Source organism: Leuresthes tenuis, unplaced genomic scaffold (genome assembly GCF_036924035.1).
Source record: "Leuresthes tenuis unplaced genomic scaffold, fLeuTen1.0.hap1 SCAF_14, whole genome shotgun sequence".
Lineage (NCBI taxonomy): Eukaryota > Metazoa > Chordata > Actinopteri > Atheriniformes > Atherinopsidae > Leuresthes > Leuresthes tenuis.
The window spans coordinates 16,932,246-16,954,861 of NW_027325368.1; the positions used below are offsets into that span (position 1 = coordinate 16,932,246).

General features: G+C 43.3%; 1 protein-coding gene across 8 annotated transcripts; it reads left to right on the forward strand.

Moving 5' to 3' along the window:
• The first annotated feature begins 4,769 nt into the window (after positions 1–4,769).
• LOC140268401 (transcriptional repressor p66-alpha-like) lies at positions 4,770–21,796 on the forward strand. Of its 8 annotated transcripts, none has more exons than XM_072363229.1 (11): positions 4,770–4,923; positions 13,234–13,772; positions 15,576–15,708; positions 15,858–15,986; positions 16,780–16,857; positions 16,961–17,080; positions 17,393–17,587; positions 18,831–19,086; positions 19,278–19,711; positions 19,803–20,061; positions 20,519–21,796. In XM_072363229.1, exons 2-11 carry the CDS (start codon positions 13,237–13,239, stop codon positions 20,656–20,658), a joined length of 2,280 nt encoding a protein of 759 aa, XP_072219330.1. In that variant the 5' UTR covers positions 4,770–4,923; positions 13,234–13,236; the 3' UTR covers positions 20,659–21,796. The 8 variants fall into 8 exon arrangements, with proteins under 8 accessions (XP_072219330.1, XP_072219338.1, XP_072219337.1 ...); XM_072363237.1 differs by having other exon boundaries at positions 19,803–19,926; XM_072363236.1 differs by having other exon boundaries at positions 17,417–17,587.
• Positions 21,797–22,616: the final 820 nt, after the last annotated feature.

Consider the following 22,616-nt stretch of genomic DNA (forward strand, 5'->3'; position numbering starts at 1 on the left):
AAAACATCCACATAAAGTTGCAAAGAGTCAAAACAGACACAAAAGCTCAGTCATTCCAATTAAGAGCATGCTGAGATTGCAATTACAGCCAACAAAAGTTAGAAAGGGTTCAAGCTTAACTTGGCAATAAAAGGCTGAGAAAATAACTGGAAAATGAAGATGCACAGCTAATTAAGGGGTAAAAGTTGACCTAAATCAAATTCCTCTGTCCTCTGAGTCCTCTGTAGTGCATGCATTATTTATGCCTGAGCAAGACTCAAAGACTCCCAAAGAAAATACGAACAGTATTTTCATTCAACAAAATCAAGAGCACAATTTAAAGGTGCCGTGCCGCTGTTTTACACAACACTTCACAGTGGATGAAGAGTGTGAGAGACACGACAAAACTCCTGTATGAAGGGTACAGGGGAGATGAAGGTCATCAGCTGAGGCAAATGTCTTCAAAGGGCTCCGCGTTTCAGCTCATGAGAGGTGAAGCAAATCTCTCCCGGAAGTTATTCCCAGTTACTTGATTTGCATGAGCAGCAGAGGACATTGGGTGAAAAAGAATGTTGTTTCACAACATATTCAAAACCAGATGTTTGCTGTTTGAATGCAAAACAACCGCGGTTCATTTGGGATGAGAGCTTTGCCTCTATGACACATTTATGACACGGAGCTGTTATTTTTCAGACGTGCTACCCGCCTTCTCAAGAGAGGCAAACGTGTTTGTGAGGTTAATGAAGGCACACAAGGGGCAGAAGGTAAAGAGGTTGTATTCCTGAAAGGGCGAGCGGCCCTCAGAGTCCTGCCACAGAGGGACACACATGTTGTATATCTTTAATACTTCAGCTATTTGGCTGCTCAACACAGACAATGCTCTATTCAATGAGATAATTGCTTTCTTGAAGATTTACAGGACTTATTGTTTGATGCTGTTTTTTTTTTAATTACATTGTTTTGGGTTTTTTTTTATTTACTGCTTCCAGTTAAGGAAACTCTCGTACCTTTTTGATGTGTTTCATGAAACATTTGAACTGTTTGGTTGGTGTTAAATGAATACAATACAGAGACTAAGAGGCTACAAATGAATTGTTAATTGGGATTAAAAAAGCTGTCTCAGTCTGAATCTTATTGCATTTTATTACATTATACGTACAGAGACAAAAGTCTCACAAACACATATTTCAGGAAAGCTCAGGAAAGTCTGTGAGTTTATTGTATCAGATTATTCTTCTTTTTTTTCTAGGCTTGAATTAGCCTACAGTTAGCGAAATTGCACATAGTCCATATTAAATCAGTTTGCCAAATAATAGGATAGGATTTATGTATATTATGATATTATGATTGTGTATTATGATTATCTATGACTTGCAACCGGATACTTAAAAGATTTTATCTACAAAAATAACAAACAGGTAATGTTCACTTAAGAGTCCAAACTTAACATTACTATTCAGATATAAAGTCCTATGCGACCTGTATGGATAAGTACATTAACGGATGGATAGGCTTATTATCGTAAGTACGTAGATGTCTTAGTTTACATTGAGAAAACATGTTATTGATACATTTCTTTTACTCTGCCATCTTCGTCTGTCAAGAATGAGCCGCAGCCTCTCGTGCGCATCGGTAAGATGAGATCCCCGGGAAGAGCTCATCAAAATTGCATCTTTGAAATTTATTTTATTTTACCACACCACTATCAATCTTCGTATCTTCGTGGCCGAATGCGCTGGCAGACGATCTTCACCAAAGGCAGAGGGTTAGTGAAAAGTGAAAAGTTTTGGGACGCTTTAGGTGTCTTGGACGCAGCAGCTGAACGGAGCTGTTTCCTGCCAAATAGTGCGCCCGTCTAATCGTGACTGCAGTAGCTACTTCCTGCATTGTTACAGTGCTTAATGAGGATTAAGTTGAAGCTGTCATGTTGTAAAGGGCGGCCATTAGGGCCGCACCGCACGGAGGGGAATGGAGAGGGGAGCTGAGGGCTTGCTGACTTCACCTTGGCTTTACTTCAGATCAGATCTCCTCACCTGGAGATGGCCCTCTGGGACTCTGTCCTGCCAAATACTAGTCATATATATATATGTAATTTACATGTGGTACAGTGTATCATCCAATACTACTCCCCTTCCTGCTTCTACATCCATTAAAAATATTACATCACCTGTTTAACAATAAGACATCTCACATCCCTGCATTTCTGCTATCTTCATAATCTATCATAATGGTTATAGACAATTAGAACAATCAGAAAGTGGCTAAACTACACTTTGTACATTATTGTGTGATCCAACACAACACCACAAAGCTGTGGTCTCAGAAATCCTCTCTAATCTAAAAACAGACAAACCATGACCTTAACCAGAACCTCGACTTTACTGTAAGCACCTCATACTGTATTGTAAGCAAGTCTTTTTTTTCACTATATCATACTACCTGTTATTTACTTGCATATGTACCCCTCTCCCACAAAAAGAACTTTCCAAAAATGTTTTGTTATTTGATTTGGACTTTTTCTGTGTTCTCAACAAAGCCACTGTGGTGGAGTATAGGTGTATTACTGTTGGATTGAAAATGAAAACTACTGAATCTTTACTGTCAGTCGATGAAAATGTACTTTCTAATACACACTTGCTGTTGGGACATCATTGCCATGTTGGATTGTATGACTTTAGCCTGGGCTGAAACACTGAATGGATTCAGACATTCACGATCATCAGAGGATTAACACCAGAGTAGTTCCCTTCTTACCAAGCAACAGCAGCAGTTTAATAAGTCACTTGTCCAGTAGGTTCAATCAAAAAAAAAACAAACTATTACACAAAATGGTATGTTTCCTATAATAGCTTTAGGGAGTCCCTGAGTTTTCCTGTTATGTCACCATGGGGAAGTGACACATCTCCATTCATAGTGAAATAAAGTGACAATTGTGGGCACAAACAGCATTGTTCTTTAATAACTTCAGAAACTTCTTCATTTTTCAATTCAAAGTGTTTTGGTTTGAAGCCTTTTACCAGAAAGTCTCCACTCTACTTTAATTCAGACTCTCCTCAGGTGGAGATATCGTAAAGTCCACATGCCCCTGGACCCACAGGGACATACTTACAGAAAGATACAGTGTAACATTAATTCCAACACCGGAGGGTCTTCTTAACTTACTTTTTTAGTTTTGCTTAGTACACGGTCATTATGAGATCCGACTGTTTTTATACGAAACAATCTGTAGCCTCAGGAGATGGTGTGTTGGGATGGGAGAACTGAAACAATCAGACCTGATGACACAGCAACATCTAGAGAGAGCTCTTTTTTGTCATTTAAAGAACAGCAGGATGAGGCTGACAAAGCACTTCACCTCCCCCCCCCACCACCAGCTGTTTGAGTATAACATCACCACTTCAGGCTTTATGGACGCTTACTTGGATCATGGTATTTCAAACACATATGAATGTGTGTGTGTGTGCATTTATATTCACGTCTGTGGAGGACTGAGGATTAGTTCGGTTCACAGGGTTTGATGCTTTGAACCGACACAGGTCTTGTCATGAAAGAGGACGCCAGCTGGAGCCTTTACAGAGGCGACTCTGCCGCTCATGTAGTCACCCTGCTGGGAATGTTCTGGGCTTGCATGTTTGGATCTGTGGGACTGCCAGAGAAGTCATTAAAGCAAACCTCCTCCGATCTCCAGTTTAAAACAGACATAAATTGAGTATGTTCTTGTGGTTCGCGGGCCCTACTTGCAGTCGCACCGCGGCTGTCGCAGACAGTGATTGTGGATCAGGACGTAACTGGGAACGGTTGCTCAATCAGAACGTGTAGCATGGGATGACTCAGGTTGTATTTTGGCATCAGGGAGACAAATGGCTTACAAAGGATGTCACCGTGACCCTCTGGAGATAATGTTATGTTGAAGCAGCTGGACTTTTTGAGTAGGGACACATATACATCTGGGGCATTGCTGTAAGATTTATTTAATTAATCTATGAGGGATTTACATTTATCAGTGTGATGATTTAACTCCTGCACGTCCAGCTCCCGGTTAATATGGTGCCTATCTATCAAGGCTTACAGTGAGCACGGCTTGATTTTCAAAACATGCGATACATAAAGACAAGACACCTTCTAACAGTGCGTGTGCTGTATGGGCTTAATACAACGAAACAATTCAGATTTAGCCACAGCCACCAGATACTGTTACAACATTATGGATTAATGCAGAACTCACGCTGGCTGATTATACTTTAGTGGTGCAAATTCCTTAACATATCAGCAGCTAATCAAGGGACCAAAACAGTGGACATTGGACTCCAGTAAAACCTGTCAGGGTCTGGACCCTTGGGGGAGTTAACTGGATTTCCTGAATGCATGCTATTGCAATCTCTGCCTGCCAGCTGTTATACAAATGAATATGGCTCTCGATCATCTGTCTTGGATGACCATGTGCTACTGGCAGGGATGTAGATATAAGTTTTTACTCTTGGCAGATCAAATATGTGATGCTGCTGGTAATATGGGGGTGTAAAACGTGTGGTGTTTTATTCATTTTTAGATCCTCACTGTAACATACAGTGTGTGTGTGTGTGTGTGTGTGCCCCAGTATATATTGAAGGGTATCTGTGTTCTTGCCGGTGCAGTCATGGGTCACCTCAAGGACCCCGAGAGGGGGGGGTGACATTGTTGCCCTGCTTTGGCCCTTGGTGGTCAGTGGCTTGCATGATGTGATCCGGTCGCCCTGGTATGCCGAGGTGCGCATGCCCACTAAGAGGACGCAGCGGCTCCATGTGTGTTGAGGCGCATTATTTGGCAACAGACGCGGCAGTGGGGAGGGCCGAAAAAAGAGGATATCCCCTGGATTTCAAAAAAAGCAACGATTTATCGAGGTTAACTGCAGATTAAACATTCCTTGTTCGACCATCGGCGAAGAACGAGCGACAAAGCTACAAAGTAAGTTGACTTATGTGAAGCTTAAGTTTTTTAGTAAGTGGATTGAGGGGAGCCTTTTATTCGGACTCGACGAGAGGAGCCAGGTTTTCCTCCACCTATCTGTGACGATAAAGAAGCTGATGGGCTGTTGAAAAGTAACACTTCTCCGCAGAGCCAAAGGTTGAGCACCGGGGAGGAGAGGGGAGGGGGGCAGCTCAGACGAAATTTATTTTATTTTACCCTCTCTTAGGCGCACCGGTTTGTAAATATGACAGTTGGACTTGATTTTGTGCGGTAGAAGTCGTTAAATGAGGTAAGGATTACAACGTTACATCGCCGGCGGCTCGTCGGCGGCAAGCTCGGTCCGTGGGCCGGTCGATGAAATTTATGAGTTCCGAGTCGAAGGTTTTTCCTCAGGAGTGGACACACAGGTAAACAGTCCCGGTGAGCCTCCTACAACCGTACTTTTACGGCTGTGTGATGAAAGTTTGTTTTTTCCTCCCTTTGCGCTGTCCCGCATCGGGGTGCAGCCAGGTCAACGATTCGGGCTCGGTTCTGGATGTGCGGGTCATGTTGTTGAGCAGCTGCCGGGTTGGAGGACTTTCGCCAGTTTGACTCGAAGCCCCCGGCGGCCGTTAATGCCCGCACATTAACCGCTTTTGTCGGAGCTGATGAGGCTTCGTGTTTTTGTTTGTGCCATGTAGCTAATGTTAGCTCGCTAACTAATAACACGCACACCTCCTTCGAGGCGGTGTCAGTAATAAAAAAAAGCCGGCTAGTTGCACATGTAGTGTGGGCTGGGTTTAGTTTTTAAAGGGCTGAGTTTGGTTTGGATGGACTACTGGCTGGTTAAACGTTAATGGTGGACGCGGCTGCCCGCTTTAAGCCCCGTGGCACCAGTGTTGGTTCTGCTATCTGGTAGCTAATCTTCCTACTTCTCTCTGTGACAACCATAGTCTTCCTCCTCTTAAAGCTGAACACACACACACACGCACTCTGTGACACACACACACCGCACACACTCCCACTCTGCTTCTTCCTCTCGGCACACACACACACACACACACACACTTCCCAGCACCAGTTTGCAGCGCTTCAGCACAACAGCTTTTCTCAGGATTTCTTTCATCCAACCAGTTTTCGAAAAACCGCGCATCGTCTGTTTACGTGGGCCGATTCAGACATTTTCTAATGTTATTTGACTGGATATGAGGGAAGACGGTGTCTCACGATATGTTCACAAAACCACATGTGGGATCTAACGCCGTGCAGTCCAGACTCTGGTAGCTGCTGATAACTTATTTGTGATCATTGAAGTCTTTATTGTTTGCCTTCCTGATGAAATACTGAATTTGATAGAAAAAGGACAGATTTCAGTTTCCTTTCTGTTGTCAGACTGCTTTCTGCAACAATAGCTCATCACTTCTGCATCATCATAATTTGGCTTAGAGCAAACCAGCCAATAAATTGTAACATGAAGGAGTGAACTGAGAGATGTTTTTTTCTTTTGAGCTCACTGAAGCTGCTGAATATTTGTCACCTATTTAAGTGGCTTTATGTGTTTGTGATAGCAAGGGGAGGGGGGGTCATTGAAATTGTAAGACTCCCTTTGTTTTGTCAGAGCGACTGTCCAGACATTCTGATGAGTCCTGTTGTAAGAGTAGGGAGGACCTACTTTTACTATTTGCTTACAAGTGATTGGACTGCTCTAATCATGCATGTTTAACTTGTTTTCAGTCATTACTGGATAGTTAGTACTATGGGCAGGCTGCTGCAAAACATAAGCACTTATGCAACGTACAGTGAGGTCAGGTGAGTGACTTTATTGCCTCTTTGTGGTGATCTGGAATGAACCCTCATTTGTTTATGTGAACAAATGCCTTGTAAAGTGTTATTTACACGTTTGCCAGTTGCCTCTGGTGAAGGTGCACTCAGAAAGGGGGACAGGGCTTTGCTTCGACATTGGGGCGACTGAACTACATGTCCCGACTGATGGTGTCGAAGTTGTGTGCTCGCAGCATGATGCCTCAGTCGTGCTATGGCTGTTTTTTTTTTTATAGCATTAGATTTATAAGACTGACTGAGTCAGAATCTGTTTACAAGTTTCAGCCTTTGCAGAAAGGACTTTTCCAGTGATCTCACACACACACGCGACTGGTCCAGAGTAATTGTGTAATCGGCCATGGATCTGCACGGGGTCATCTGCTGGCCATATTTCAAGCTGCTGCGTAGAACTCCTGTGGTCAAACGTCATCGTCGTCTACCTCCAACAGGCAGGGAGCGCCGGGTTTTCCGAGGGCCTTTTTCAGGTTGCTCAGACGGCGCTGTTACCCGCTGTGTAAAAAATAAGTACGTAAATAAAGGATCTGTTGATGCCGAGTTATCAGACAAGTGGCAAGTTGGAGAGAGAAGCAAGCCAGCTTTGACTAAAATTTGCTCGGAAGCAAAATGTGACTGGAATACAATGCAGCACTTTTACAAGGCAGCGTGGCTGCATTGTTGTGAAGTTTTTTAAATTCTTGTGCACGGCATGAATATGTTTTCTCAGGGTAAAGGTCTGTCAGTGGGTAAGTACACTGCTGAACACACACTCTATGTGCAGCCCGACATTGCCGAAGGTTTAGAGAAAGTCTGTCGGCAGGGACCTTCGATGCTTGACAGGATTCAAGAGTGGCTAGATAAATAATCTTCTCCCAGCAGGAAGAGAGCACAGTGCTCTGATAGTGGTCGCAACCTGATGCCAGATTAAAGTTTGCGTATTCTGCGCCGGCGAAAGCCACACTTGTTAAGAGTCAAGCACTTGCACAGTGCTGCGCGGTGTGCTCACGTGTTGGTGATAACTGTGATTTAATTACACAGAAGGTGTTAATTGCAGGTACATCCAGCGTTTCTTTTGTTGTTTTTTTTCGAAAGCCAGCCTTGTGATCATCGTGGTAAACATCAGCGTCTGTGTGCTGTGACTTTTCACTGAAAAAAAGCAGCACACACCAGGTATTTCTTGCATTGTTGTTGCATTTGAAGGGGGTTGAGCAAAATTGCTATTTTTAAAATCCCAATTACTGCTTTGCAAAGACGTTCCAGTTTGTACGTAAAATATGTCTGAAACAGGGTAACACAGAGGGATTCCTTGTTTCCTCATTCATTTTTGATTTTTGCATTTCACTTGATAGTCGTTGAAGTTGGGCTACCTTTCTTTGTTTGTTACATAGCTATAAGCTTCTTTGTTTATTTCTATAAAATAGTTGTACGAATAGATGGTGGGTAGGTGACTGGCTGCTTCTTGGATGTATTCGTCTCAGACGGAATCAGTCACACAATAGTACATTATTTTATATACAATGACACAGATGCTGATGATACAACCACAATTACACCACTGAGGTTTATCTCTGTTATTCAAGGTAAGAAAGCTCCCACTTTGCGTTGTGGTTTCTGTTTGTTCACATATAAGTCAGCAACACAAACCAGCTGTTCCACCTGAATCATGAAGTGTTTCACATACACTCGCATTCAGAATGTTGTTGAAGGGCACGCTCAGTTTCTCTCCAGCTGTGGTAAGACGGACAACGAGCCACGACCTCATTTTCCTCACAAGTCGTCCCTTTGAGCTGGACAAATGACACCGGTCCCCATGAGCAGCCAGCTGTGAGATTACTGCACAGAGACTGGCAACGAAGTGCAACTCTGGCAGCTTACTTTTTTTCTTTCTTTTTTTTCAACCCTTCATTTGTGCTAAAAAAAAAAAAAGGTCTGTCGGGTAACCTTTCGCCTTTTTATTCTGAGACTTGTTTCGGCGCGAGTGACAGAAGTTCTTTAACCTTTTTGGAGATGTATGAAAATGTCAGTGCTTTATTGTGACTCATTTTTTTGATTGAGTAACAAAGATGTCAATCGCAGTCAGTTAAAGACAATCTGAATCGGCCAAAGATTCTTCGGTTTAACCCTCTCGTGTGCGATAGGAGCTCAGTGGCGTGACTTGTGCTTCGTAACGCGTCACACGTGTGACAGGTACTCTGTTTCTGAAGGTTTCTGTCGTTTTTGACCTGTTGCAACATCTGGCTCACCTATGCGATTCACAGAGAAATAATGTGTTTTGTGAGCGAAGAAACTGTAACCCTTATCAGAGGGAATATGTTTCAAGTGTACGTTGATCTTTTTTTTTTTTTTTTTTCAAGATATGCAGCTGTAAAACCCTTAAGAGTGACAACCAGACACACTGAGGGCCCAGTGCCTATCATCCCTCATGGTGCAGCGTTTCAAGATTTCCATCATGTTTGAGAATTCATCAGGATGACGTTTGTATGCGAGACTGTTCAGATCCTAGTGCCGTGATCCTGTTATAATCACACATGCCTGCTGATTTAAAAAAAAACAGCACAACCCTGATATGAGCTGTGTTGCTCTATATCCTCAAATGTTTGTTCCTGAACGCACATAGCATGAATTTGTGATTTGGATTTTGCTATCCGGCTTTGCAATGGCCATATGTCAGGTTAGGTTCTTTGGTGGGTCTGGGTCTGATCCACTCAGTGTGTGTGTGTGTGTGTGTGTGTGTGTGTGTGTGTGTGGAATTATGTGTAAACTGCCACGGAGATGAAACATGAACTCTGTCAGCCATTTACATCCCCTGTTACAAAGATAGGGCCAGTGTCTGTGTAGGGTTGGGGTGAAGGAAGGGGGGGTGGGGGCGCTGTTGTATGGCGTGTCTCGTGTCCAGCGTCTTCCATCAGCATCATTTTAATGCAGTATGCTCCAGAATTGGTAATAATCACGGCATCACCCAACCCCCACCCCCGGTGCGCGCTCACAAACTGTATAATGGCTGTCACTGTGGAAGCCCCGCGTTGCTCCAGCACCTGAAGGGTTAAAACCAGCTTCAGCTTCTCTCTCTCAGTCTCACACACACACACACACACACACACTAGCCAACCGGTTTAAACCGGTTCACAGGAAAAGTGCTTTGTGTGTCCCAGTGAATTCTGGGAAGGGTCATGTCATGTGTGTCTCAGTGATGTCAGAGTATTTAAAAAAAAAAAAAAAACTTGGTCAGCTCTCAGTTATCAGATGATTGCTCTGCGTGCCACATTGGGGCTCTGTGTGCATATTGTATAGGTATGCCATGAATACACAAAGTGTACTTGATGCTCGCCGTCATAACTACTTTAAGGACAGGAAGGGGAGGGGTTAGAAGTGTGTACAGTGTGCGTCACTGAGTAATAGCCCAGGTTATAAAGGTTAATTGTAGTATTATTATTTTTTTTTACTCTAAATCATAGCTTCCTGTCAGTATACAGGCCTCCGCAGACTGGAAGGACTGGGTCTCCATTCTTTCCCAAACAGTAAATGCATAGATTCACAACATGACTACGCTGTTTTTCTTCTTGTGGTCATCAGAGAGATGTCTTTGAACACTACCATCTGTTGAACATTCTGTGAACTTTGAGCACAAGTTGTCTCCTCTCTCACTGAAGCATGCCATGTGGGTCAACATGTGTTTACTTTTTCCACATGTGATAATGACCAAGGTGACTCAGGCTACCGACATATTCACAAAAGTATTTTCAGGATGTAGAGTTTACATTGATCAACCAAGTTAGGGGTAGACTCTCCATACACGGTCATAACAGCATCCAGGTTTATGCAAACTCATGTTAACTGTTCTGTTACGGCAGAAGTTTAGGCCAAACTGAGTTTGTTTTCTGTCAGCCTGCTGCATTTATCATTTTGGTATCTCCACCCACTCCACTGGTATCGTAGAGAATTACCAGGAGCCTGAATATCTCCGTTTGGTGTCACAGTGTCCCTGTTTCTTAGTTCTGCTGTTACAGAAAAGAGTTGTTGCTACGAAGGAAATAATCACGTTGTTGTCAGTGAGTATCGCTGAATTCACTGGCAATGCTTTAAATGACTGGTCGTTCACACGTAGTCTTAATAGATGGATCTTCGCTCACAGTTTGTGACATCTTTAGAAGAGGAAGTGAATGAGAAGAGCTGTTTTTGGAACAGCTGGATTAATTTATAATTATACCTTACTGTTTCTTACCAAAAGAAGGAACTTTGGAGCGCGTGCCGAGCGCAAAGGTCGGCGAGTTTAGTCGAGCTTATACACGAAGGAGCGATTCGATCCCCAGCTGCATCATCTGGTTGTGTTGGTCTACCTTTAAGAACCGTGTTGGTTGGATGCATTTTAGAATTCCGGTTTCATTCAGACTAACGGAACAGTTTGTTTTTTTTCTTCTCGAGTTGTGTAGCTGTGCTTAGAGTCAGAGAGTCAAATAGTGGGTGGGCTGTGTGTTTTTTACCATGCTGGAAAGCAAAAGTGTTAAAACACACACTTGGGAGTGAGGTAAAATCCTGTTACCTGTAAAAGGAGGTGAACATTTAAACGTGGTTACTCTAAAACACACTATCTGTCCTGAAATGCATTCATGGAGTTGTACTCAACTGTACACGAAAAGATGGAGATTATCGATGAAGAAGGAAAATAAGTGAGTCAGAGTAAGAAGTTCAGATCCTGTGCACTTATTCCCACTGCTGTCTGGATGCTGCACATCAGATAGATTGTTTCTTTTAAACCATCAATCATTTTTTTTTTGCCCATGAAAACTACATTTATCCTGGATATTGTATTCTGAGCGTTCCCTACTCGTGTGTGAGCACACTGCCATATTATCTGAGTATTTGTAATGCTGTCTGGCAAGACTCTGTGTACTTCTGATCATATGCTTGACCACAGAGTTTATCAATAGGAAGACTGAGCCTCTTTTTTTTAAAAAGGTATGTGCTCTATTATACATGAACAGGTCTTTTAACCATTGATATGGAAAGTGCATTAGAGATGAGCTGCGAATAATGCAATAGGTCATGTACTATAAATGTGAACCTGTATTGACTGATGTGGTTTAACGTCTCCCCGTCTCTGCTGTGGTTTCTGACATGACTGAGGGCTTCAGAGCAGCCAGTGTCGGGGCACATGTGTGACACTGTGTGCCATGTACTGGTGCAGCTCTGCAAGAGCACAAGTGCACGCTGTAAAGCTCGTCTGTCTGTCTGTCTGTCTGTCGGAGCGAGCTGTTGCACGCCTTTGTCTCCACTACAACTGCATCGACGTCTGATGGGATCGGATCTGTGGCACAGTGAAGATCAGACTATAATGGATGTGGCGCTCCTCAGGGCCTGACTGGGTGAAAGAAACCTTTTTGTAAGCCAAAGTCTTTGGAAAGCAATAAATAAACTGAAATAGGTGGGTCTGTGAGTGTTTGAGAAGAATTCTTTCTAATTTGATCACGATGTTGGACAAACCCTGTCGTTTCACTGAAATAATTCATAGTTATTTAGTTGGGTTTTTTCTTTTTTCTTCTTCTTCGCTCTGTGAACATGAAGTACATGCTGACCAGCTCCATATTTTTTCAGTTTTCCCTTTCTTTGGTTTTTGGGTTAGACGGAAATTTGGATAATTGGATGTTTTTTTTTTTTTTTAATTCTACTGAAGTCAACATCTCGGTCCCGTGACCATGATAATCCAACATGTTTTGTCTGTGGGGGCTCTATAACCTGCAGCTGATTCAGGGTCAGTTTTGTCTGACTTGATGATAGCGGCACAATTACGACAGCACTTTGGGTGAAGACGATAACCGTCATTTTTTTATAGGTCAATACCTCAGAAAATAGTGCAGTGTTATTTATTTTGAATAAAAAGCAGCAGGCAAATCTTTAGAAAGTGCCATGAACGGATTGGGGTGTATTTATTATTATTTTTTTGTAGCTTGGCAACAACTTAGCTGATGAGTTGGCGGTAACACGGTGAAACTCACAGCCAACAGTTTTACCATCTGGGCAGCAGAGACGCTCCTTTTCAGCGACGGCTCCAGGATTTCAACAGCATCTATCCATAAACTCATGTCTAACCCCGTCGTGGTCGACATGAGTCAATCCTCATATTACATTCTTCATTTATTCAATGATGACACTTTTTGAACTGCTTTGAACAAACAAATGACTACATTTTAAGACCGGGTCACACATGCCATTTTCCTCGTAAATGTATGCATTTCAACTCTCTTTAAGAAATTAGCCCCATCTCATTCAGAAAGGACTAACGAGTTGTACGAGCTGGTCCCACACAGACCCTACACAGTCTGTGTGTTTTTTTGTGTGGTCGCAAATTTCATCAGTTCCAGCTCGGCAACAGTCAGGCCAGTTTGGCTGCCTGACTGTTGGCATGACAGGACTTGATATAGGAGAAGTCTTTGTGGGTCTTGTGGAGTTGTATCTGTAATTTTGATCTTTGAACGTTAAGCAATTCGGATAATATACTTTCTGTGTTTTCAGGGGATGTCTGAGGAGGCGGTCCGCCAGACACGCAGCCAGAAGAGGGCGCTGGAGAGGGAGGCTGCTCCGCTGTCTGAAGAGCCCTCCGACACTGACAATGACTGCAAAAAGCCTAAACTGGACCCGTCTGAACCCGAATCAGAGGCACAAACTCAACCTAAGCCTGACCTTTTACTGGCACAGGATGTTCAGAGCCGGACTAGACCCGGGTCAGACCACGAGACGGAGCTGAAGCCAGAGCCAGAGCCAGAGCAGAGCCTGTTGCCATTATCTTTAGTGTTACCCTTGGTTTCCCAGCCAGTGAAGGATGATAGGGATCGAACGCCGAAGCAGATGGTTGAACCCAGCTCAGACAATCGGACTGACTGCAGCGACAAAGCAAGCAGGACGAGGATGGAGCTGGATATGGATGCAAGGAGCCGCGTCAGGCCGACAGAACCAAAGGCGCCGGGTGGCTTGCTGGCTGCAGGCGAAGTAAAGGCCACCATAAAAGTTGAAGTTCAGACAGAGCAGCCTGTGGACATGAGCACCACCCGAGGGTGAGAAACTAAACACATAAACAGTGTTGCCATCAGAAATTCTGTTGTTGCACATGTTGAAGTATTGCATAAGAAAAAGTTGATAGAAAGTACAAAATTAAAGGGAAAAAAAGATTTTCCACTGCAAGTTCTGATGCTGTCAACATTTAACTTGCATAACTGATCACATGAGTGATCGTCTCTTTCGACATCAGAAGTAATGCCAGCTACTCGTGAGGACATTTTGTTTTTAAAATCTCACTTATGGGAGTTTACAAAAGGATAACTGACACTTTCTGTGAACATGGAAAGACTAAAGGTGTTTTAAAGTAACTTTTTTTACTCCTTATATTACTTAAAGCACTCATTTTGTTCGTCTGGACGTGGGGTGCATCTTTCAGTCTACCTCCATTTTCCCTCCACTCTCCACCTGAACCCTAAAAACTCCCTTCTCACAAAATGAAGCCGTGTGTCACAAACTGGTTCCAGCCGGTTGTTGCCATGGTTTCCACAGTGGAAGGAACACTGGTGGTTGAGGGGGGGGGGGGGGGGGGGGGGGTCGATGTGTCACGTGATGATGACTTTGATGTCATGTGATTTCTTTGGAAGAGTAGTGATTAATCCACAGGAAGTGATGATGGCGCTAAGCCCCGAGGAGAGATTAATACACACACACACACACACTCAGATAAGGAGGTCGGCAAAGAGAGACAGGCCTCATGTTATCATGTGTTGACTTCAAAAAAATCTTGTGCTTCATAGAGGTGAATAATCTGTGCAATCACAAGGGCGTTCTTGTTTTTTATAGGATCATTACTACTTCACTTTAGTTTTTGAGCAGACAAAGAATTTAGGTCACCTAACGCATAGCCTGCAGCTAAACTTGTCACTATGGATGCTATATGTGGTATGAGTGAAATATGCATGAGGGTGGGATTTAGTAGACCAAAGGCTAGTGAGTGTGGCTCGATCTAAAATGCCTTCGCAAGATCACCATTTGCTTTCGTTTTCTTAGCATGCTTTGTGTGATGTACTTAGCCCTGTACAGGTCACTCCCAAATGCCTCAGACGCCTGTTATACCCTGCCGAAGTGTCCCGTTTCAACAGGAAATACGTTCTCCAAGACAGCCTTTTCTTTGTGACTTAAAGACATTTAAGAGCTTTAAGGCCTACCTTAACCCTCCTAGACATTTAGCACCATTCGCCTGTTGTTGTCAAAGCATCAACATGAAGAAGGAAGCTGTGTGGAGAGGTGTCTGGACTTGTTAGATTAGAGTGGATCAGATAAGCCTGCAGTCATGAAATATAATTATGAATGTGTGGCAGACCTACTGGAAAGCAGGCTTTAGTAATAGATGCTAATATTCAAATATAGTAGAGCTATGTTTGATTTTTTTTGCCTCAACCCGTTACCACGTACACATAGTATTAAACTTCCAAAGTTTAGCTGAATTTAGTGGAAATGTGCATAAATGTTTGCATGAACATTCAGACGATTGTGGTCTTTTTTTATTGAACTGACAAAGCCAGAAGTACCTGTGTTATGATACTGAATCAGAAGGATGTGGAGGCAGAATGGGCCGATAAGTAACGGCTGTATTCTTGTTAATGTGGAATCTGGTGAAGAAGGGAAGAAAATGAACTCAAACTGTACATTAAGAATAGAAAAACAAAGGCCTTTTTTTTCTCACATCATTAAAAGTGTTATTTTATTTAACAATTCTGTGGTTCAGACCCAATTCTGTTCTGAGCTCTCAGTATCAGTGTTCAGTTCATATGCAGACAGTATTCGAGGCTGAACCCTATTGTCCATATTTTGATCAGCAGTATAAAAAGGGAGAAGCGCCCTCCGTCCCCTGAAGATGACGATGTCATCATCTTGTCAGATAATGACTCCCCCAGTCCACCGATGAACGGCCTGAGCCACTTCAAAGAGCTGGACACGGATCTGCTCATGGTGAGACAAAAAGAGATTTCATGCTGCCATTCTGCTTCAGGTTGTTTTAACGCTCAAGGGTGGGTTTGATGGGGGTTTGGGTAACGTTTTATAGACTACAAATGTTTGTTGGGAATGGAACTGATGTTCCGATCTTCTGTTGAGTCCAGAAGAGTAGCCCAGCTGAGAGGGAGCGTATCATTAAACAGCTGAAGGAAGAGCTGAGACTGGAGGAGGCCAAGCTGGTGCTGCTGAAGAAGCTACGACAGAGCCAAATACAGAGGGATACGCTGCAGAAGGTAAACGTTAGATGTTGCCCACACCAACACGGCGTCACGCTTCCCCCACGTCAGGTTGTGTCCCTCCTAAACTCGCTGATTATTGTCGTGTGAATGGATTGCATGTGTTCTTCTTCTGCTAACAAGGACAATTTAGTACTTTGATATGATTTAGTATGATTAAAAACAGCTCAACTGACAGCAGTTATGACACCGTAAGTAACAACGTTCATAAAGGGAAACTTCAAATGACCTTAACTGTATTTGAACAGAGCATCAGGCACAGCTGCCACTATATTTTAATGAACCCTTTATTTATTTATTTATTTAGAATAATCCACTTAAGAGGGTAACAGCATGCGTTCCACTACAGTGTCTCCCATACCTGCAGGCTAGTCCGAAACTTGTGTGGCAATCCTTGTTTTCATTCAGCTGCCCACTGGTTGAGTCTGGTGCTGTGAACTCGAGCTTCTCTGAGCCGCTCCAGAAAGAACTTACTGTAGATTCAGACTCGGCTCGGGTGCTGCCCGTTCTAAGATCAACGAGATTCAGAGTAGAACAAGGATTAGTCGTCAGCTGCAGGTCAAGGTGGAGTCCGTCCATGGGATGAGGCTCACCAGAGAGGTAGCTAAATGTATTGTGGAGGTAGTCATTTGTCACAGAGAACTTGGCACGTTCGGTAACTTTGATGCTGTATTATTTCTTAAGTTGATTTCTGAATCACTAAGCCTCACGTAAGCAGCGAGCAGAGTTTTGTTTAGCTGAGATGTACAGAGATGAGTGTTAGCTGTTAATAACTTTGTCTGTTTTTCAGCCCTCAGGTTTATCTGGTTCTTCTGCCCCCCCTCCTTTAATTCGAGGAACGATTACAAACAATAAAGGCTCTCTGCAGGTTAATGCTCCATTATCTCACGTGCATTCAGACAGATTGTTGGTATGAAAGCACGACCATGCTATAGCATACTAAATTACCTTTTGATTTTCCCTCTGACCAGATTTTGACAGGAAGGAGTTCAGGCACAGTCATCCCTCCCCCTCTGGTGAAAGGAGGGCAGCAGATGTCATCTAAACACGGCTCCCAGATCATCATGCCTCCTCTGGTTAGAGGGGCACAGGTGAGTCATGAGGGAATTGTTGATATAATTAGTAAGATCTCAATCCACCATAATTGTCTTTGCATATTTAAATCTGGAATTTGTCAGGGTAGTGACGGGCTGAGATGTTCACTCAGAACTGCTGTCAGTAAACTCTCGAGAGATAAAGTGCCCGGTGGTGAATACTTAGGACTTATGATCTTTCTTTGCACCTCTCTCTGTTTGTGTGTGCTTTTTGCTTTGGTGCTTTTGATGTCCCTCCCCCCCCCCTTGTCCTCCACTTCCTCTGTCTGTGATGTTCCTCCATGTCAACCCTGTCATTGTCCTGGTTAGCCCATCTCTGTATCTCCACAGCAGATCCAGGCTCTCCGCCAGCAGCAACAGCAGCAGATGGCTGTGACTGGAGGCTCAGGGTCAGGACCTCCTCCTCTGCTGTTGGGCCCCAGGACGTCAGCCCCTGCAGGCCAGGGCCAGAGAGGCATGATCCAGTCAGGACTCATCAGAGTTGGCAGTAGTGCAAACACGCTGGTTGGTATTTCACAAGAGACAATATCAGCTCAAATGAGTTTTTCTATCCAGCTTTTCCCTCTCAAGTAAAGGCAAAGCATACTTGTTCTGACTTGGTGTTAATGTGCAAACAAAAACCAATTTATTTGCATTCTAGCTATTTTTCTTAGCCTTGATGTGATCTTTATCATAATATGATATCAGGGCTTGGTCCATTCACATTTACGTTGTTGCTTCAGTTCATGCACAGCTCTCTTAAGCTCCCACCACAGCATTTCAATCAAGTTGAGGTCTGGACTTTGACTCGGTCATCACAGCACCTCGACTCTTTTCTTTTTCAGCCTTTCTGTTGTAGATTTGCTGCCGTGTTTGGGATCATTGTCTTGTTACATGACCCAGTTTCTGCCAAGCTTTAGCTGTCAGACAGATGGCCTCGCATTTGACTCTAGAATGCTTTGGTATACAGAGGAGTTCACGGTGGACTCAGTGACTGCAAGGTGTCCAGGTCCTGCGGCTCCACCGCCATGCTCGACAGATACAGCTGGAGGAGGTTTTCTCCTGACGACCCTGCCAAACAAGCCATACTTGTCTGAACTTTAATATGCTTACTGAGGTCTTTAGTGTCTGAGATGTAGCTGTTGGGTCTTTTGCACGCTCCGGTTCCTCCAATGGGAAGATTTTCAAGTGTTTTGAATGTTTTTCCTTGTGAACAATCTTGGACGGCCTTATAACTCTCCCCTGAATGATGGGCAGCAACAATTGCTTTCTCTAAGATCATTGCTGATGGCTTTTGTCCTTGGCGTTGTGTTAACAGACACCTGAATGCTCCACGCCAGCAAACTGACAAAACCTGCTGATAATCAGTTAATCAAGACCATTTGATTATCAGCGCCTAGCTGCTCCTTATCCTCTTAAGTTTTTGTTAAATATTGACAACCTGTCATGTGTTGTTGTTAATCTGAGGCTGTATTTATCTAACGCTGAACTATGCAGGGTGTTTACGTATTGTTTATCTATTTCTGATATGTCTGCTAAAGCTTCATCAGCCCAACCCCACTTCAAGCATGCTTTAATCTGAATTTTATTTATGGATTCCCACAGACCTTTGAGTAGAGCTCCATTGATCTGTGAACTTTGCCCATGCAGAACTTTGGAGTCGAACAACACCAGCAGCCATGTTCTAACAACTGAATTGCTCACAGAAATCAGACCTATTCGGAGTAGTTTCCATGTTCATGTTGTTCATGTCTGCTTGTTTTCCAAGGCCTCGTCATCGAGTTTGAAGGGCTCCTCAGGAAGCAGCATATCTGTGGTTAGCATCAATGACTCTCCAGCCAGCCGCCAAGCTGCAGCTAAACTCGCCTTGCGGAAGCAGCTGGAGAAGACCCTTCTGGAGATTCCTCCACCTAAGCCACCTGCCCCAGAGTTCAACTTCCTGCCCTCAGCAGCCAATAATGAGTTCATCTACCTGGTGGGACTTGAGGAAGTGGTACAGAATCTCCTTGATACCATCCACAGAGGTGGGTTGATATTTTTCTGGTTCTTTTTCGTTAGCTTGTGTGGCTTCAGTTTACATGTTGTTGGAGTAAAGCAGCGAGTTAACAGAGATGAAATGGAATATCTCTGATTGCATCTTTGTTTTCATGCCATCCAAGCAGCTTGATTTGCCTTTGCTTCGATCCCTATGCATTTGCCATCTCTCCCTCTCCAGGAAAGACAGGTGTATCACTGTCCAAGCCAATCGTCAGAGAACCCTTCATCTGCACCCAGTGCAACACCGACTTCACCTGCCGCTGGAGGCTGGACAAGACAAAAGGGGGAGCGGTGCTCTGTGAAGACTGCATGTCATCCAATCAGAAAAAGGCATTGAAAGCTGAGCATACCAATAGGCTGAAAGCTGCTTTCGTCAAAGCACTGCAACAGGAGCAAGAAATAGAGCAGCGTATCATTCAGCAGACATCCTCCCCAGCCTCCCACAGTACCTCATCATCCTCATCATCGGCCTCTTTGTCAATGAAGGCAGAGCAGCTGGTGTCTCAACAGCTGAAGCAGGTTCAGGCTAGAATGTCCTCCCTCCACCACCACCACCACCACCACCAGGCCAGCCAGGGAGCCAACATCCTTCATCATCACTCCATCAAGCAGGTTGGAAAGGCTTTCTTATTTTAAGAGAAACGCCTTTGCCGTTAGCCTCTGTGACTTTAACCTCCTTTTTCTGTCTCTTATCTCCTCACAGAGCTCAAAGGGCCACCTGTCCCACGGTGTCTCGTCAGTTGGGGTGAGAGGCATCCCCCACTCCTTCTCCTCCTCCTCCCAGCTGCAGAGTGCAGTGGCGGCCGCGGCTTTGGTCAGCCGGCCAGGTAAGCACGCCCATGTTTCCCACCGCTCTGTCCAGAGTTCAAAGGTGAGCAGCAGTGGGATCAGCGGCGGCAGGAATATCAGCGGAGGTATTGCGTCATCCACTGCATGGAAGAAGCAGAGCAACAGCAATACAGGTAGACCCGCATTAATACCAGCCCAACTCTGGCGCCTGACATCTGCTCTCTTTCAATTCCTGTCTGGTCCAAAAGCAATCCTTGAACATTTTTTGATACAGATTTTTTTTAGTGTAATCTTTTTTTTATTTTTTATAAACTGCTCTATGAATTAATGTCCCTCTTTGGAGTAAAAGAGAATGCAGTTTAGATATAAGAGGAAATGTTTTCAGACGAGGCAATCCTAATCCCACTCTCCTCTCCTCTTACTGAAATTGATCTCCATTTTCCTACTTGGGTCCCTTAGTTTTGTGGTCTCGTATTTTTCCAGGGTGTCTACCTTAGTGTCGTTTCCCTCTGTCTGTGTGCGTTGGTGGAGACACGTTGTGGTGGCAACTCTCACTGTCAAACAGCATTAAACTCAACAGCAAGCAGCCTGCTCTAAACGCTGACCTGTGGCTCTGTTTCGTGGTTACAGGGGTGACTATGGCCTACGTGAACCCCAGCCTGACGGGTCACAAGACCTCAGCCACCGTTGACGCTCGTCAGAGAGAATACCTGCTGGACATGATCCCGTCTCGTTCGTCGATCTCGCAGACTGCAAACACGTGGAAATAATTGAATAAACAATCTACTGCTGTTCAGAATTAGTTTTTGTTCCTCAGCTTCCTCAGCTCCAGTGATATGGCCCACAGCACCCCCGCAGGACTGTTTAGCAACTACAATCTCTCAAAAGTGAAGAAACGTTCCTTTTTGGCTGTTTTTTTTTTTTTCATAATTTCTGTCATCTATTTTGAAGTTCGCCGTTCTTTGATAATCATGCATAAACCATTTTTGATTTGAGTGGGGCGAAGAAAGAACAGTACTTGAAGGGCTCCCCCTAGGCTCTGTCTTGCAGACTGAATACTTAAATGATGCGTGATAAGAGGTGATATCTGCTCTGAGCACCATGTGAAAAATTAGTACTCCGTTTTAGGCTTATTAGCCCTTTCTGCCATGATGTGGGTCAGATGGGCCCAGTCTTTGACACTTGAATGGTTACAGTCATACGCAGGAGTAGCAAGAACACATCTATTTTAAGTGAAAACTAAATAACCAAGTTGTAAAATTTTCATTTCATCACCTGTGTAGTTTAAGGTTTGAATTTATTTTTACAGTAAGTTATTTCTTTTTCGTTTCTTTCTTTCTTTCTTTTTCTTTTTTTTTTTTTGGACTGATGTTTAAAATCGCTCAGTATATAACGTGGTTTCCACTGATGAAGAGTTTATTCTAGCTTTGTTTTTCTTTTTTCTTTTCTTTTTCTGTTTTAACAGCATGTCTATCCTTTACGCCTGTTTTGCACCTTAGCTGGTGTCATTGCTTAAGTCATCTGTAATTACCATCTGTAATTTGCTTATTTTATATTGATGTCAACATTGTAAGATTATTTTTGAGTGTTACGTCATCACTGAGAAATGCAAACTGAAGGAGCTGAATTTGTCACACTGGAGCTAGAGATATTGCCTCCAATATTTATCCATAATCTATCATTCACGACACGGGGGTGTACGCGGCCCTGAGTCAGTTCTTAAAGGAAAACATCTCTGTTACCAAGACTCCAGATTACACAAGACCATCTTGAATTCCTTTCCTATGTTGCATAATTTCTCTGCTTTCCAGTAATCTTAATTGCATATTTGAGAGTTATGTTAAAATTTATTTGGTTTACATTTTTCCTAGCTCCTAAAGAAATAATAAAAAAAATATAAATTTTAAATGTGCCTTTGTTTTGGGATTAATTTTAATTTTGTCTCTCACTCTAATAAAGAGTTGGATCACATTGAGCTACAGCACGCAGTAGCCATGGAATCGTTCCTTTATCATAATGACAACATTCTTTGCATTCATTTTTAACTACATCTGTAACTGATGAGAGCTTTGGACCACTCTGTGATGTCTTCTGAAGCACCAAAGATTCTCCTTGCTCTGGACTCTGGTGGAAAGTCCATGTGTGAAGCTGATGACATGCACCCTGAACCAATCTTTCTATATTTAACCCGGATAAATCCTGGAATTGTTATCCTAAAATAAGACTGTGACATCAGGGAAACAAAAAATATTATCTATTGATGGAAAAACCTGGTCACTTAGTAAATATTCAGGAAGTCAGCTGACTCTTCTCTTTCTGGACACACAATGTTTCTGAATCTAGACCTGACCAGCTGAAGGAAGCCTGAATAATTTATTTACATAAATCCAGGAAGTGACCCAGACATTTTTATCCAGGACAAAAGCTCATATTTCAGGTTTATCGTGAAGACTTCCTCCTGACATCTGTTGAAGTATCAGTATCGGTCTGCTGTTTCATCTTGTCACATTTAAAGGCACTTTCAGAAAACTTAACAAAATCTTTTGTCTTTTAAAATCCAGTGGTCTCTTGAATTTGTAAATCTATGGTCTGAGAGAAAGAGGGATAATGTAATTTAAATTAAAATGTAAAGAAACAGCAGGACAAACTGAATGTTAACGAGAATTAATTTTACAAAATGGATGATCAAGCGGCAGGTAAGTGAGTTCGAAGTCGGTGGCATGTCATC

Bases quoted from the DNA above. Each gene is read 5' to 3' on its own strand.
- LOC140268401 (XM_072363229.1), top strand. From the start codon at position 13,237: ATGTCTGAGGAGGCGGTCCGCCAGACACGCAGCCAGAAGAGGGCGCTG. The intron at 13,773-15,575 runs GTGAGAAACTAA...TATTTTGATCAG, and splicing joins GACATGAGCACCACCCGAGG to CAGTATAAAAAGGGAGAAGC. The intron at 19,712-19,802 runs GTTGGAAAGGCT...ATCTCCTCACAG, and splicing joins ATCATCACTCCATCAAGCAG to AGCTCAAAGGGCCACCTGTC.